Consider the following 13,170-nt stretch of genomic DNA (forward strand, 5'->3'; position numbering starts at 1 on the left):
TTTCCATTAAACAAATTTGATATGGACTAAAACCATTGAACTAATTTAATGCAAATTAATTATCTACTCAAAGGTCATCATAGCTACTTCTATAAATTACCTAGCTTGATTTTCATGTAAATGACAAGAAGAAGATGAGAGATTATCATGAANGAACTTTGCAAATCATTTTGTATGTGCAGTAATTATTTTTTGTTTTTATCCGCTCCTTTTTGTTCGTCCTAAGTATTATATATTCCCTTTTTATATATGTTGATGTACTTTCTTATGATTTTTTTTATTAGAATATTTTGTTTTCTACATGAAGAAAATAGTAATATACAATTCATGTTATACTATGTATCTTAATAACTCATGAAATTCATATTTATGAAAGATTAATCAGTTCATTTGACATGCTTATTTGGCTCTCGATAGAGTGTTCTACTTTAGTATAAATATATTTTTAAAATTATTATTTATGAGTAGTGAGAATAATGACTAAATGAGAAATCATATATATATATATATGAACTAAAATAAAATGGCCCACCTAATTGGAGATAAAGAATGAATCATACTCTATATAGTATATATGTAATTTTGAGGTTGTATTTTTATTTAAACTTTTTGTTTATATGTATAATTTATTGATCTTATTAGTCTATTATATGTTTGTTGGAATGTTCATTCCTCAAATTGATCATATATCTAGAATAAGTCATTTTGAAAAGTTTATATTGCTCAATTTATATTAATTATTCAAAGAGTAATGTTATGAAAAAAGGAGTATTATTCTTTTCGCTTCATAAATCATGTGTACAGTACTTTTCAAGGTTAAAAAGAAGACGTATATGTGATATAATGATAAAAATAATTGACATATTAGTCATGGTAATGGCGTCAAGTGTGTTTCGTAATATACCAAGTGTTTTTATCATAAGTTTGCATATGTACTACATTGACGAAATCTTTTAGCATTTATAAATTTTATGCATCAAACGTCTATCTACTGTGATAATAAGCTATTTATTGTTGATGTAAAATTTTAACTATAGCTGGAAAATTGTCAAACTCTCATCTATAGATTATTGATTGGAGCTGGACCCATAAATAGTTAGTAGTAATTATTTTAAAACTAGAATGTCTACTTTTGATTTAGAGATATTATTTTATTTATGATAATGTGATATTCTTGTGCCTAATTATTGAATGTTAATTATTTCTCATACACATAATTTTTTAAAATTAAAAGCTCAATGTGAAGAGTCATTCTCCACTATTTATGTAAAAATACTTTGAGAATTAAATTTTTAATATGCTTTTTAAGAACCAATTACTAAGTTTGATATTATCATAGGAAGGAAATTTTACTATTCAAAATGAGAAGAAAAGAGAATGAGAGAAGTATAACAAAAAAATAACTAGATATATCATCTATTTAATATTCTTCATATTATATTTGTTATTATTTAGCGAATAAAAGATAAATGATTAAACTACTATTGTTAATTTAAGCATCTTTTTAATTACTTAACTTTTTAGTATATAAAAATTTAATAATAATAAAGGGATAAACGTGCAAGGCACGTTCTCAGAATCTAGTTTATAATAATCACGATGTCATGTTGGTATGTCATGTTTGTATGTTATAATGTAATTACTGTGCATTCAGAATTGTACTATTTGGTTGCACAGATGTAATTACATACTAAGATTAGTAACAACATATCAAGTGTAAATTACAATTGAAGTTTGAAAAGGGTAGAGTATGCATAGACCTTACCACTGTCTCATAGAGGTAAAAAGATTGTTTTTGAAAGACTTTTAGCTCAATCCAGCAAATTCATGTACAAAGAAGAAAAGAAACAGTGAAGCGATTTAATAGAAGCAGTGAAAAGTCTACAAGAAAGGAAATAGAAAAACAACAAAATAATATGATATTCAAAATTTTAAAAAAACAACATATGATGATAGATAGAGGTGTACAAATCGAATCAAATCGCCAAATCGAGTCAAATAAAAAGAATCCGACTAATAGTTTGATTTGACTTGATTCGGTATTGGAAAAAATCTGACGTATTAGGGTTGGTTTGGTTTAACTAGAAAGAGTCAACCCGATACCAAATCAACCGGACAATATATTATAATTTTTAAAATTTATTTCATACATAAAGCATTTACTTTGATATAATTTCTAATATTTCTTATATTTTTTCATAATTTTTATCTTTTAACATATTATTTCAAGTTTTTGAAGCTTAGGGCACGTTTGACCATACGATATGAAATCATGAGATAAAGTTGAAATTTTGTATGGACATGTGATTTCAACTTTTTATGTTGTATGTTTTCTCATAATAAAAAACTCATAAGTTGTAAAACTATTAAAATTGTCTCCACTCTTTATACAATCTTCACAAATAAGCACCAAGTTTAAAAAGTCACATTATACACCATCACAAAGATATTTCTAAAGAATACAATATTTTTCGATCGAACTTTAATTCAATAAAAAAATAAAATTTAACATATTTTGAGGTGTTAGTATTTAATATAACCTTTTTACATAGTATGACAATCTTTTCACGTTAAACTTGTATTTCTCGTTGATATGACTAAAAAAACGAATCAATATTGATATTTTGAGATTTACTGGTCAATTTGGTTGGTAAATATATTTGATAAAAAATAATGAATTTGATGAATATAAATGGTAAAATAGAAATTGATTTGAAGTAATAATAAATTCTAAGTTAGTGAGAATAATCATTATATGAGATATAAATGTTTCAAAAAGTGATGATATTATTATAAATTTTATTTGCATATGAAATACTCTCTCCATTTCAAAAAGAATGGCATCCTTTCCTTTTTAGTCTGTTTCAAAAGAATGACCCATTTCTTTTTTTGGTAACATTTTAATTTCAACTTTTCACGTGGCAGGTTTAATGCCACAACCCACAAGATTAAAGGATAGTTTTGTACATTTCACATAACTTTAATTCAGGACCATAAGATTCAAAAGTCTTCTTTATTTTCTTAAACTTCGTGTCAAGTCAAATCATGTCATTCTTTTTGAAAAGGAGTGAGTAATTTGTTAGTAAATATAAATGTGGGGTTATTTTTATAAAATATGAACTTTTGAGTCAATTTTTGTATGTGAAAAATCTCAAATTATGATTTGAAATTCCCAAATCATAAATTTTTAGAGAATTTTTGTCGAACTTCAGGTTTTTTAGATACTAAGTCAAATCATTTGTGTTGAACTTTAAATTATAAACTAAACCAAACCATTAAAACTCAGGTTCTTCAACCTCGAATTCTTTTTTTCAGTTTTTAAGATTTTTTTTTTGGGATGTTTTTTTAAAAAAGTAATCATATAAAATTATAATTAATTCGTGCTCCAAGTATTTCTTTCGTCCTACCAAAATACAACTATCTGAAGTGTTCTTTCCCAAAATAACACAAAATATGAAATGGGCGATTAGACTAAAATGTGCAACAAAAAATAATAATAAATCATAAAAAGTAAATATTGCAAATTAATAGGTTATAATGAAAATGATTATAATTTAAAAGTACTAAATCAGGCTAAAGTATGACTAATAAGTATTAATTACTTGATTAAACAATTAAGAAAAATTAAATTAGGTTATGTATTGTAAATGTCTAAAGTCAAAATAAATGTAAAACTAAAAAATAAATATTGGATATTATTTTCATTCTTAGTGTTGAATGAATTATTTTTGTGTTAGTATTAGTATTGATTAGATTTTGATTTGAGTTTTATTACAGTTACTAATATCCATGGACTATAACATTTATTGAATCGTTCAAAATTCTAGAAATAATATGTTAAAAGATAAAAATTATGAAAAAATATTTAAAAAAAATATGTAGAAATTATCTCAAAGTAAATACTTTTATGTATAAATAAATTTTAAACAATATATATATATACACACATAATGTTGTGTTATTTTGGTCAGAAATTGATTTTGTTAAGTTAAAATCAAATCTAGTTATTTCATACTTAACTTATTTTAGATCACAAGTTCCAAAAAGGCTTTTTTTCTTAAATTTTATATCAAAATCAAATTGTATCACATAAATTAAAACAGAGTGAGTAACTAAGGGGTAAAATATTCTATATCATTATCCTTGATTAAAATATAATATCATGACAGAATAAAAGTCAGCAAATATATGTCCATGAAATTTTATTTTTGAATAATTCCCACTTTTTCCCCCTTTTTTTTTTACATATTTAACAAGACCCTTCCCAAATATTGCTTCACAACCTTTGTCCATTTACAACTCTAACCTTATCATTCTCTAATTGTTAAACAAGCTTTTGGACCAAGTCATTCACTTGCCTCAATCAACAATATTTCCAAAAGCTTCACATGAAAGTTTTCATTTTTTTAACAACTATAAATGCCACTTCTTGGCAAATAACTTCAACCAATTCAAATACAAATTACTTTGTCTAAAACTCCAAAAAAAAAAATTATGTTTTCCCTTTCAAAATTGCCTTCAACAACATCAGTTCTATCAGCATATACAACTTTAACTGCTTCAGCAGTTCTAGTTAAAACTTTAGTCTCTGAAGTTCAAAACATGACAAACCAACTTATACCCAAAAATCTCCAAGACAAAATATTGTCTAAAGTTGGAATCTTTATAGGAAATATTTCTTCCCAAATTACCCTCATCATTGAAGAAAACAATGGTATCACTCCAAATGAAATATTTGAAGCCTCTAAACTATACTTGGGGACTATAGTGTCCTCTTCAGCACAAAGAGTCAAAATCTCTAAAGCAGAGAAAGAAAAGAAATTTGCTATCAACATTAGCAAAGATGAGAAAATCATTGATATATTTGAAGGAGTTGAACTTATTTGGGAGTTGAAAGTTGTGGAGAGTCAAAAGACAAGTTGTGATGATGGCTATTTTTCTTTAGATAAAGTCGAAAAAACATGGTATGAACTTAGTTTTATTAAGAGTTACAAAGAAATGGTGATGAAAACTTATTTGCCATTTGTTCTTGAAAGATCAAAAGCTATAAAAGAGGAAAATAAGGTGATAAAACTTTCTCCACTTGGTATTTATGTTGAAGAATGTGTGGATCTTGATCATCCATCGACGTTTGATACAATAGCAATGGATCCTGAAGAGAAGAAGAAAGTTATAGACGATTTAGAACGATTATGTTAGGAGAAAAGATTACTACAGAAGAGTTGGCAAGGCATGGAAAAGGGGATATTTTTGTTGTATGGACCACTAGGAACAGGCAAGTCTAGCTTGATTGCAGCTATGGCTAACTACTTGAAGTTTGATATATATGATTTGGAACTTTCTAGCATGCGTGGTAACGCTGATTTCAGAAGAATGTTAGTCTCTACCAACAACAGATCAATAATTGTTATTGAAGACATTGATTGCACCATTCAACTACACAATCGAGATGATGATGGTGCACACAATTACAATGATAGTGAAAGTCAGGTTAACCTAAGAATATTACACATTCTTTGCTTTGTTTCTTAGTCATGTTTGACATAGTTTTCATGGACAGGTTACACTTTCTGGATTGCTAAACTTCATTGATGGACTATGGTCGAGTTGTGGAGATGAAAGAATAATTGTGTTCACTACCAACTTTAAAGAAAGACTAGACCCTGCATTGATAAGGCCAGGAAGAATGGACATGCACATTCACATGTCCTATTGCACTCCTAGTGGATTCAAGATCCTTGCTTCAAACTACCTTGGCCTTGAAAAACACTACAAATTCCGCGAAATAGAAGAGCTTATAACTGAAGTGAATGTGACACCAGCAGAGATTGCAGAAGAGCTAATGAAAAGTGATGAAGCAGACATTGCACTTGATGGACTAAGTAAGTTTATCAACAAGAAGAAGGAAGATCGCAGAGACAAAATCGTTGTAGAAAATGAAGTTGATGAGATAATAGATGAAACCAAAGAGGCAAAAAAACGTAAGGGAAATTCAAGGAGAGGAGGAAGAAACAAGCGTAAAATCTACTAAGTTACTAAAAATTTACTTGTGCTATGTACTTTTTGCATTCTCATTCCATGCCTTTGTTAATGTTCTATAACAATGGTTGCCAAACCAACATACAATGTGTTCCACCGAGTATCTGTTACTTCCCACCAACAAAGGTACATGATAACGATGTGAATAAGAACGTTATATGATATCCCGGTATCCTCCATTTTGGATTCGATAAAGAACCATCCAGGAAATAACAGCTAGTATTGCTACATACATCTCAGGAAATAACAGCTTATATTCACATTCAATGGCTGTTCTTTTTTTTCCCTGTGAAGGATGGAGCTATAGCATTAACTCATGGATAAGCCTTAAAGTGTCCAGACCTGTACATCTCTTCCACAAAGAAAAACTGAACGCACCCATTGGGATAGGACAGAAGATGAGATAAATTAGAGATTTACATACTAGTGGTAGGAATGACAAATATTTAACACTGGTATACAGAAAAACTCTTGGTCTTCCACATGAAGTTCCATGCCTTGCCCAATTTTTTCCGCGAGGTTGACTTGCACAATGGCTTGGAATCTTCAGAAGGCATGTCCAATGTCTCGGTGTTTTCAGTCCGGGGTTGAGTTTGAACTGGTGAGGGTTCTCTCTGTCTCTGTTCACGAAACAACATCAAAAGCTTCTGAGCTTTCTGCTTTCCTCTCATAGTCCCATTTACTGATACCGACACCAATGAAGGTATCACTCCTTCTTGAAGGACCATTTGGCTGCATTTCTCATTTCCATTGCATAATATCAACATACAAGCTGCAGCTTGCTCCTGTTCTAAAGGCTCCCCAACGTCTAAAACCGTTGCAAGACTACTGATAAGACCAGGAGATGACACAATTTCATCCCTTGCAGATTTACTTAGAGATAGGTTTATAAGAACCGCTATGCATTTTTCTGTCGTATGGTCATCCGTATATGACATAAGAGTTTTCAGTCCATCCAGAATGCCAGCTGACAGAAGGTGTGGAGTATTTGTTGGATTACTGGAGAGATTAAATAGTGCATGGAGGGCATCCAGCTTACATTGAGTATCGGTCTCACGCTGTAGGACTCCGATCAAGAATGGAATGGCTTCACCAGAACCAATAATGGGCTTGGCTTCCTCAAGGCACGAAAGATTCAGGTAAAGGGCTGTCGCTGCACTGATTGCACTGGAAGTAGCAACCATTCTTCCCAGCAAAGGAAGAACACCCGCCGCCAGCATCAACTCCTTGTTCCTGAAGTGCAAGTTGGAAAGATGTCAGAACTGTCTACACTTTTCATCAAAGCATAAAAAAATATTGAAAGCACATGGAAAAATTTTGAACACCAAGCTAAACATCACGCACCAAGATTATTCTAGGCATTAAAGTCTGGAAGTACTTCACCTAGGCCAATAAATACTATGATCATTATTGTAATGGATATACATCACCTATTTTAATGCTTATAGAGGGAAATTGCTAAAGGATATGAAATAAATCATGCTAAGCAGAGCCCATCAAAGATATCCAGAAACATATAATTTAGTTCTTTTTAACATATTCTTTTATTTATTTATTTATTTATTTATTTTTGTTGTTAATTTCAAGTACTTGTTAACCTAACTTCATCTCCTTTAAATGATTTTCATTTGAACAAACAAGATTGTAGTTGTCTGAAATATCAACTTGTGTTATAAATAAGAAAAATGAACTTGCAAGTTCACCTTAATTATTGAAGCCAATGTTTGTGAACATCCTACCCACAACCCCGCTACTCAAAAGAGTAGAAACATGTACCGTGACAAGACAGTTAGAAGAGCAAAGTGAGCAAGTAAAAGTACCATAACAAATTGTACTTGGTTCATTTTTATAAGATAAAACCTGGAGTAGTACGACTGTAAAAAAGAGAACTCGATTTCTCCGGAAAGATGCAGTTGTTAAGTAAGGAAAAACTTGTGGACCAATGAGAGAAATTAAGAAATTCAAAGTTGTGTGAACTGTGCGATATGCCAACGCAAAAAGTTCATCAGAAAGGCATATACTATTTTGACAGCTGAACAAAATAAGTACCTTGTTTCCTGGGCAAGAAGTCCTTAGGAAAAAATTGATCTGTAAATCTACAACTATAACAAAAAACACAAGAGAACACACCTGTTATTATTTACTCCAAGGTTGAAGAGGGCCATGGTTCCGATTTCTTGAGCAATCTCATTCCTGGTTTGTATAGCACACTCCAAAAACCCTAGTAGTGCTTCAATAAAGCCATTTGCTCCCATATAAATCCTGATTTCTTCATCATCCTTTAGCAGATGCCTTATTTGTTCTACCACTTTGCACTTTTTCCTGTAATCTTCCCCTTCATTTAAGATGGCTAAGAAGTCATCGTATCTTTCAAGAGAATTGTCTTGAAGCTCATCTTCCTGGACAGATTCATCTACTTCAATCCCTTCGGCCTCCTCAATAATACCACTATCTTCCAAAGGAACCACTTTGACACCTTTGAACTTGCAAGAAACGATACTTCCCGTAGATTTGGAATTCGTGCACTCACTTTCAGACAAAGCCAGTCTCCAGTAGTTGAGATCAAGGGAGTCAGGTGGACCATCCGGAATCGGAACCCCATACTGTTCGCACCAACTAGCAACCAGACCCTTCACACAATAATTAGGAGTTAAACCAAGATGAGGGAGCTCCTGCTGAGTCTTTGGGCATGTGTTATGCCCATCGCTGAACCACTTCTCAATGCAAATCTTTTCATATGATTGCCCAGAAGCAATTATCACAGGGTTATACATTAATTGTAATGAGATAGGACACCTCAGCTCTTCAGGAGGAACAGGCGTCTGGTCTGTCCTCCTAAAGTTGGGTTTGAAATTAAAAGAGCTAAGTTTTGAAAGTTGCCGGTCAAAAGCATGAATATTGCTTCCAGCTCCAATACCATACTCAAAGGATCCCTGAACCGTGGGTGAACAAGGTGTTGAACCCTGTGAATCATTGTCATCTGACAAGTCAGATCTAAACAACTTTGAGTATTTTCTAATGAGATGCAAAAGAAAAGCAACAATTGACTCTTTCCGTTTATCCTCTTCTGCTCTGGCTCGTTCAACGAGCTTTTTCAGAGCCCTTCTTTCTCTAAGAGCAGCTCTTGAAGAAGTTATACCGAGTTTCGAGGCAGCTTGGTGAAAAGACTCAAGTTCATTGTTGTCACTACCATTGAATTTTCTTCCCTGCTGAAGCAATGTAATTATCTCATCACCAATTTGCTTCTCTGCCAGATCAAGTGAGAACTCAATCCCTTGAAGTTCATTCAGAACTTCAGAGATCTGAAAAAATATAGAGATTACCATCAGAACCAAAATGTAAAACAGCCAAGAGGTGATGGCCCTTAAGAAATGATTAATGTGCAAAACTCCATTTAGTCAAATTGACCGACGTCACTAATACAGCCCCCTCCCCAAAACAAAATGGAAAAAAAAAAGAATCCACTATCACATTGCACAAGAGCATAAATTTTACTACAATAAGAAACAAATTGACTTGGCATACTAAAGAAATAAGAGGATGTTACCTGACAGCCAATACTTTGTGGTACTATATCTTCAACACGCTTTAGACTATCTTCAAGAGCACATCTTGCTCTCTCAAACTTCAGAACTATAGAGTCTCCTGTTATGGCCTGAAAACAAAGACATTTCAATAAATATAAATTGTCAGAAAAAGAAACTTTAGTGGACGGAATAGCAAATAAATTAATAAACATACTGCATGAGCAAATAAATTATAGTTATATCATTACGAAATAGTACTTAACATTTAAAAAATTTCAAGTTGATCAAGTATTCCATTTGGAAACTATTGTTAGATATTAACAACAACTACGAGACGTCAACCCCAAGCAACTTGGGAAGTGGTTAGGAAACATAATAAATAGGAAATCTTGTTATGTAGGATCCGGACCCAAGGTAACTCACCAAAGGAATAAGAAGGCACATTCATATCCCTCTTTAAGAAATTAATAATACAGTACAGTCGAAGATTGCCAAAAAACACTCTCTCAATATTGACAATCAAAACTAAAAAGGTACCATCATTACCAGGTAAAGTTTACTGCATTCAGCACAATGTTGAAGAACAGTCTTTGTTTTCTCAAGGGCTATATGCAAAGCACACAATGCTTGAATACCAGATGTGCTTCTTGGTCTTGCAGCTTCTAGTTCAGGAAATATTCCCAGCACTTTTGCATATACAGCTGATAAGCTCTTGCACATTCCTCCATGTAACTATATAACACAAAACTTTATTACTTATAGAAACATGATAAATGAACATCAAGAAACCCATATAAGTATCAAACAAGTATAAACTTAGATGATATAAAAGAACTACTGAAACCATCATATCCACCGACGGGTTGTAAAAAGTCAACTAGATGAGAAAAGGTTATTGAAAAAGCTAATAAGCGTCGAGTCTACAAGGTGTTTTCATTTCAAAACCCAACTTTAAGAATTTTCCTAGTTGTAAGTCTACATAGATCCAACAAAATGGAAAATGAAAGCAACAATTAACCATCCATTTGTACATTAAGTGTTTCATAAGCATACCTTAGGCTCACCGATAGATAACAAGTTCTCCTCAACCTCACTATTCTCCATCATCAACATCGAATAGAATATTCAACTTCCTCAATCAGCTGTATTTGAAATCAGCCCCAAAAAAATTAAACATAAGTAATCGCAAAACAACATGGAATAGTCACCAATGCTTATAATAACATCAAGAAGCACCAAAACGATTACTACACGGAACAATTAATAATTATAAACAACAAATAAATAAAACGAATCGCATACATCTTCATTTCATCAAAAAGGGGAAGTGCAAGACCAGATTAAACCAAGGGTATAACCTATTGACCGATAAAGCTATTTAGAACCAACAATGAGGTCTCCGGTTCAAATCCCACCCGAAACAAAGACACCAGGTGATTTCTATCCATATCCATTTGTCCTGACCTTGATGGACAGAGTTACGAATACCAATTGTTGGTAAAAGATGACACATATCCCGATGAAGAGAGTCACCTTTACCAATTGTTGGTGAGAGATGGCACATATCCCATAAATTAGTAGAGGTCATGCTTATCCACAAAAAAAAATGTACAAGTTCAGATTTGCAAGGAGGGTATCAAATGACTAATAATCCAAACACATACAAACCATAATATCAAAAAAAAAACTTGAATCATTAGAAGGTTCAAACAATTCATTAATCTTACTAATCAAATTAAAGAGAATTAAATAGATTTGCAAATGAAGAAACAAAGCATTTAAAAACAAGCTTAGGATCCATAAACATTCCCATACACAATATCTAACAACACAATAAAGCAAGATTCAATCAAACTTCCTTTTTCATCGATATACAACCCCAAGAATCAAAAAATATATACATTTATCATATGCAACAACAACAATAACATAAAACATACAAGTATATTCATCAAAAATGGAAAACAACCCAAAAATGAAAACCCCCAAAAGGGTTTGTTTGTTTTACATACAACTTCATATTCGCAATAAATCAAGAAAAAAACATATGAAATGATTTTATACGTACAAAAAAAACAACCAAGGAGGCTTCATGAAAAACTGCTGAAATTAATCCTAACAATACATTTGATGATTTTGTTAATCATCAAATCAACAAGGCTTTTATGGTTTGCAGATCCAAAAACTTGAGCTTTTTTTTTCGAGAATGATGAAAATCTTTGATATTTTCTTTTTATTATTTAGATGGAGAAAGAGAGAAAGAGGGAAGAGGTAATAACAAAAAATTTATAAGCAAGAATGAGTAGATAGAAATGAATGAATCCATGTGACAAAGGACTACTTTATTTATTTTATGTTAATCATAATAATATCATTTTTATTTTTTATTTTTAATATAACTTTTACATTTTCTAAAAATAAAGAATTAGTGAAAATTGTTTGACCATGAATTTTTTTCACTTTTATCGGAGTTGAACTCCTACATATTTAGCCATAAAATTTATAATATTTAACGTTAAAGTTGAAATTTAGAATTTTGAAGAATTTACAAAAATAATAAATAATATTTGAAAATAGGCAGAGCTTTTCTGATATTGAATATAAAATAAAAATTTCTGTTTCTTAAAAAAAATATTTTTTTTAAAAAAAAAACCAAAATATTCATGCTTTTTCAAGACACGTATAATCATTCTTTTCTTACTCTTATTATTATTATTACTATAAAAAATATTGTAAACCATGATGTGTAATTTATAGTGAAAAAGATGGTCAAGGAATATTTGAAATAATATTAAATTCTAAGGTGGTGCCATAATTTATTTACACCCACTTGCAAAGTGGAACTTATTAATCACTATTAATTTGATCATTAATTAGTTTAGTGGAGTACTTATTTATTTAACCAAAAATAAAGATTTAAAAAAAAAAAGAGATTGTTTTTTTTTATGAATTAAATGACGATGTTGTCTCCCCGGTTCACCGGGCCGACAATTGCCGACCTCCGAGTTTGTCGGTAATTACACCTGTCAATATAATTGTTTATTGATTTTCCAACTATACCCCTGCTTCATAATTTTTTTAAAAAATATCTTCATAATTTTAATTGGGTTAAAAGCTATTAATGGAAACTAAAATCATTTTTCCTAATTATAAAGAAGAAAAATCAGTTAGTAAAATTAGCCACATATTTTGCAATTATTAGCATAAATGAATGGATGATTAGACGTTCTAGTAGTTCTAGAGAAAGCTATATAGGAAGGAAAAAATGATTATTATTTTATTGTATTTTTTATTATTTTTAAATTTACTTTTTATTTGTATTTGAATTGAAGTATTTCTAAAATAGTCTTTTTATTTTAACGTGATAGTAATAAAATTTATGAATAATTTGTCCTTTTCAGATTCTTCTTAGTGAATTTTCAGAAAATATATTGTTATTGTTACTGTTTTTATCGTAAATTTATAAAATTAAAAATATAAATTTCTTCATGATGTGCAAATTAACTATTTAATAACCACTTTTTACTGAATAATGATATAAACTACAATTAATTTTATTATTTTTCGCTTATTAATCTTTATAGGCAAAAACTATTGTATAACA

At 30.7% G+C, this 13,170-nt stretch overlaps 1 protein-coding gene and 1 pseudogene across 1 annotated transcript; one reads left to right on the plus strand and one right to left on the minus strand.

The window, feature by feature from the left end:
• The first annotated feature begins 4,494 nt into the window (after positions 1–4,494).
• LOC107020538 lies at positions 4,495–6,203 on the plus strand (annotated as a pseudogene).
• Positions 6,108–11,872, minus strand: LOC107020536 (U-box domain-containing protein 45-like). The gene is made up of 6 exons (XM_015220942.2): positions 11,635–11,872; positions 10,620–10,708; positions 10,113–10,298; positions 9,587–9,694; positions 8,170–9,341; positions 6,108–7,272 (listed from the first exon to the last, which is right to left on the minus strand). The coding sequence occupies exons 2-6, from the start codon at positions 10,677–10,679 to the stop codon at positions 6,486–6,488; spliced, it is 2,313 nt and encodes a 770-aa protein (XP_015076428.1). The 5' UTR covers positions 10,680–10,708; positions 11,635–11,872; the 3' UTR covers positions 6,108–6,485.
• Positions 11,873–13,170: the final 1,298 nt, after the last annotated feature.

The sequence above is a fragment of the Solanum pennellii genome, chromosome 5 (genome assembly GCF_001406875.1).
Source record: "Solanum pennellii chromosome 5, SPENNV200".
NCBI classification, from domain to species: Eukaryota; Viridiplantae; Streptophyta; class Magnoliopsida; order Solanales; family Solanaceae; genus Solanum; species Solanum pennellii.

Excerpts from the sequence above, each read along its gene's own strand:
- LOC107020536 (XM_015220942.2), bottom strand. The coding sequence starts at position 10,679 with ATGTTGATGATGGAGAATAGTGAGGTTGAGGAGAACTTGTTATCTATC. Across the intron at positions 10,299-10,619 it reads TATCTATCGGTGAGCCTAAG|TTACATGGAGGAATGTGCAA; the intron begins GTATGCTTATGA and ends TGTGTTATATAG. Across the intron at positions 9,342-9,586 it reads CACAAAGTATTGGCTGTCAG|ATCTCTGAAGTTCTGAATGA; the intron begins GTAACATCCTCT and ends ATATTTTTTCAG.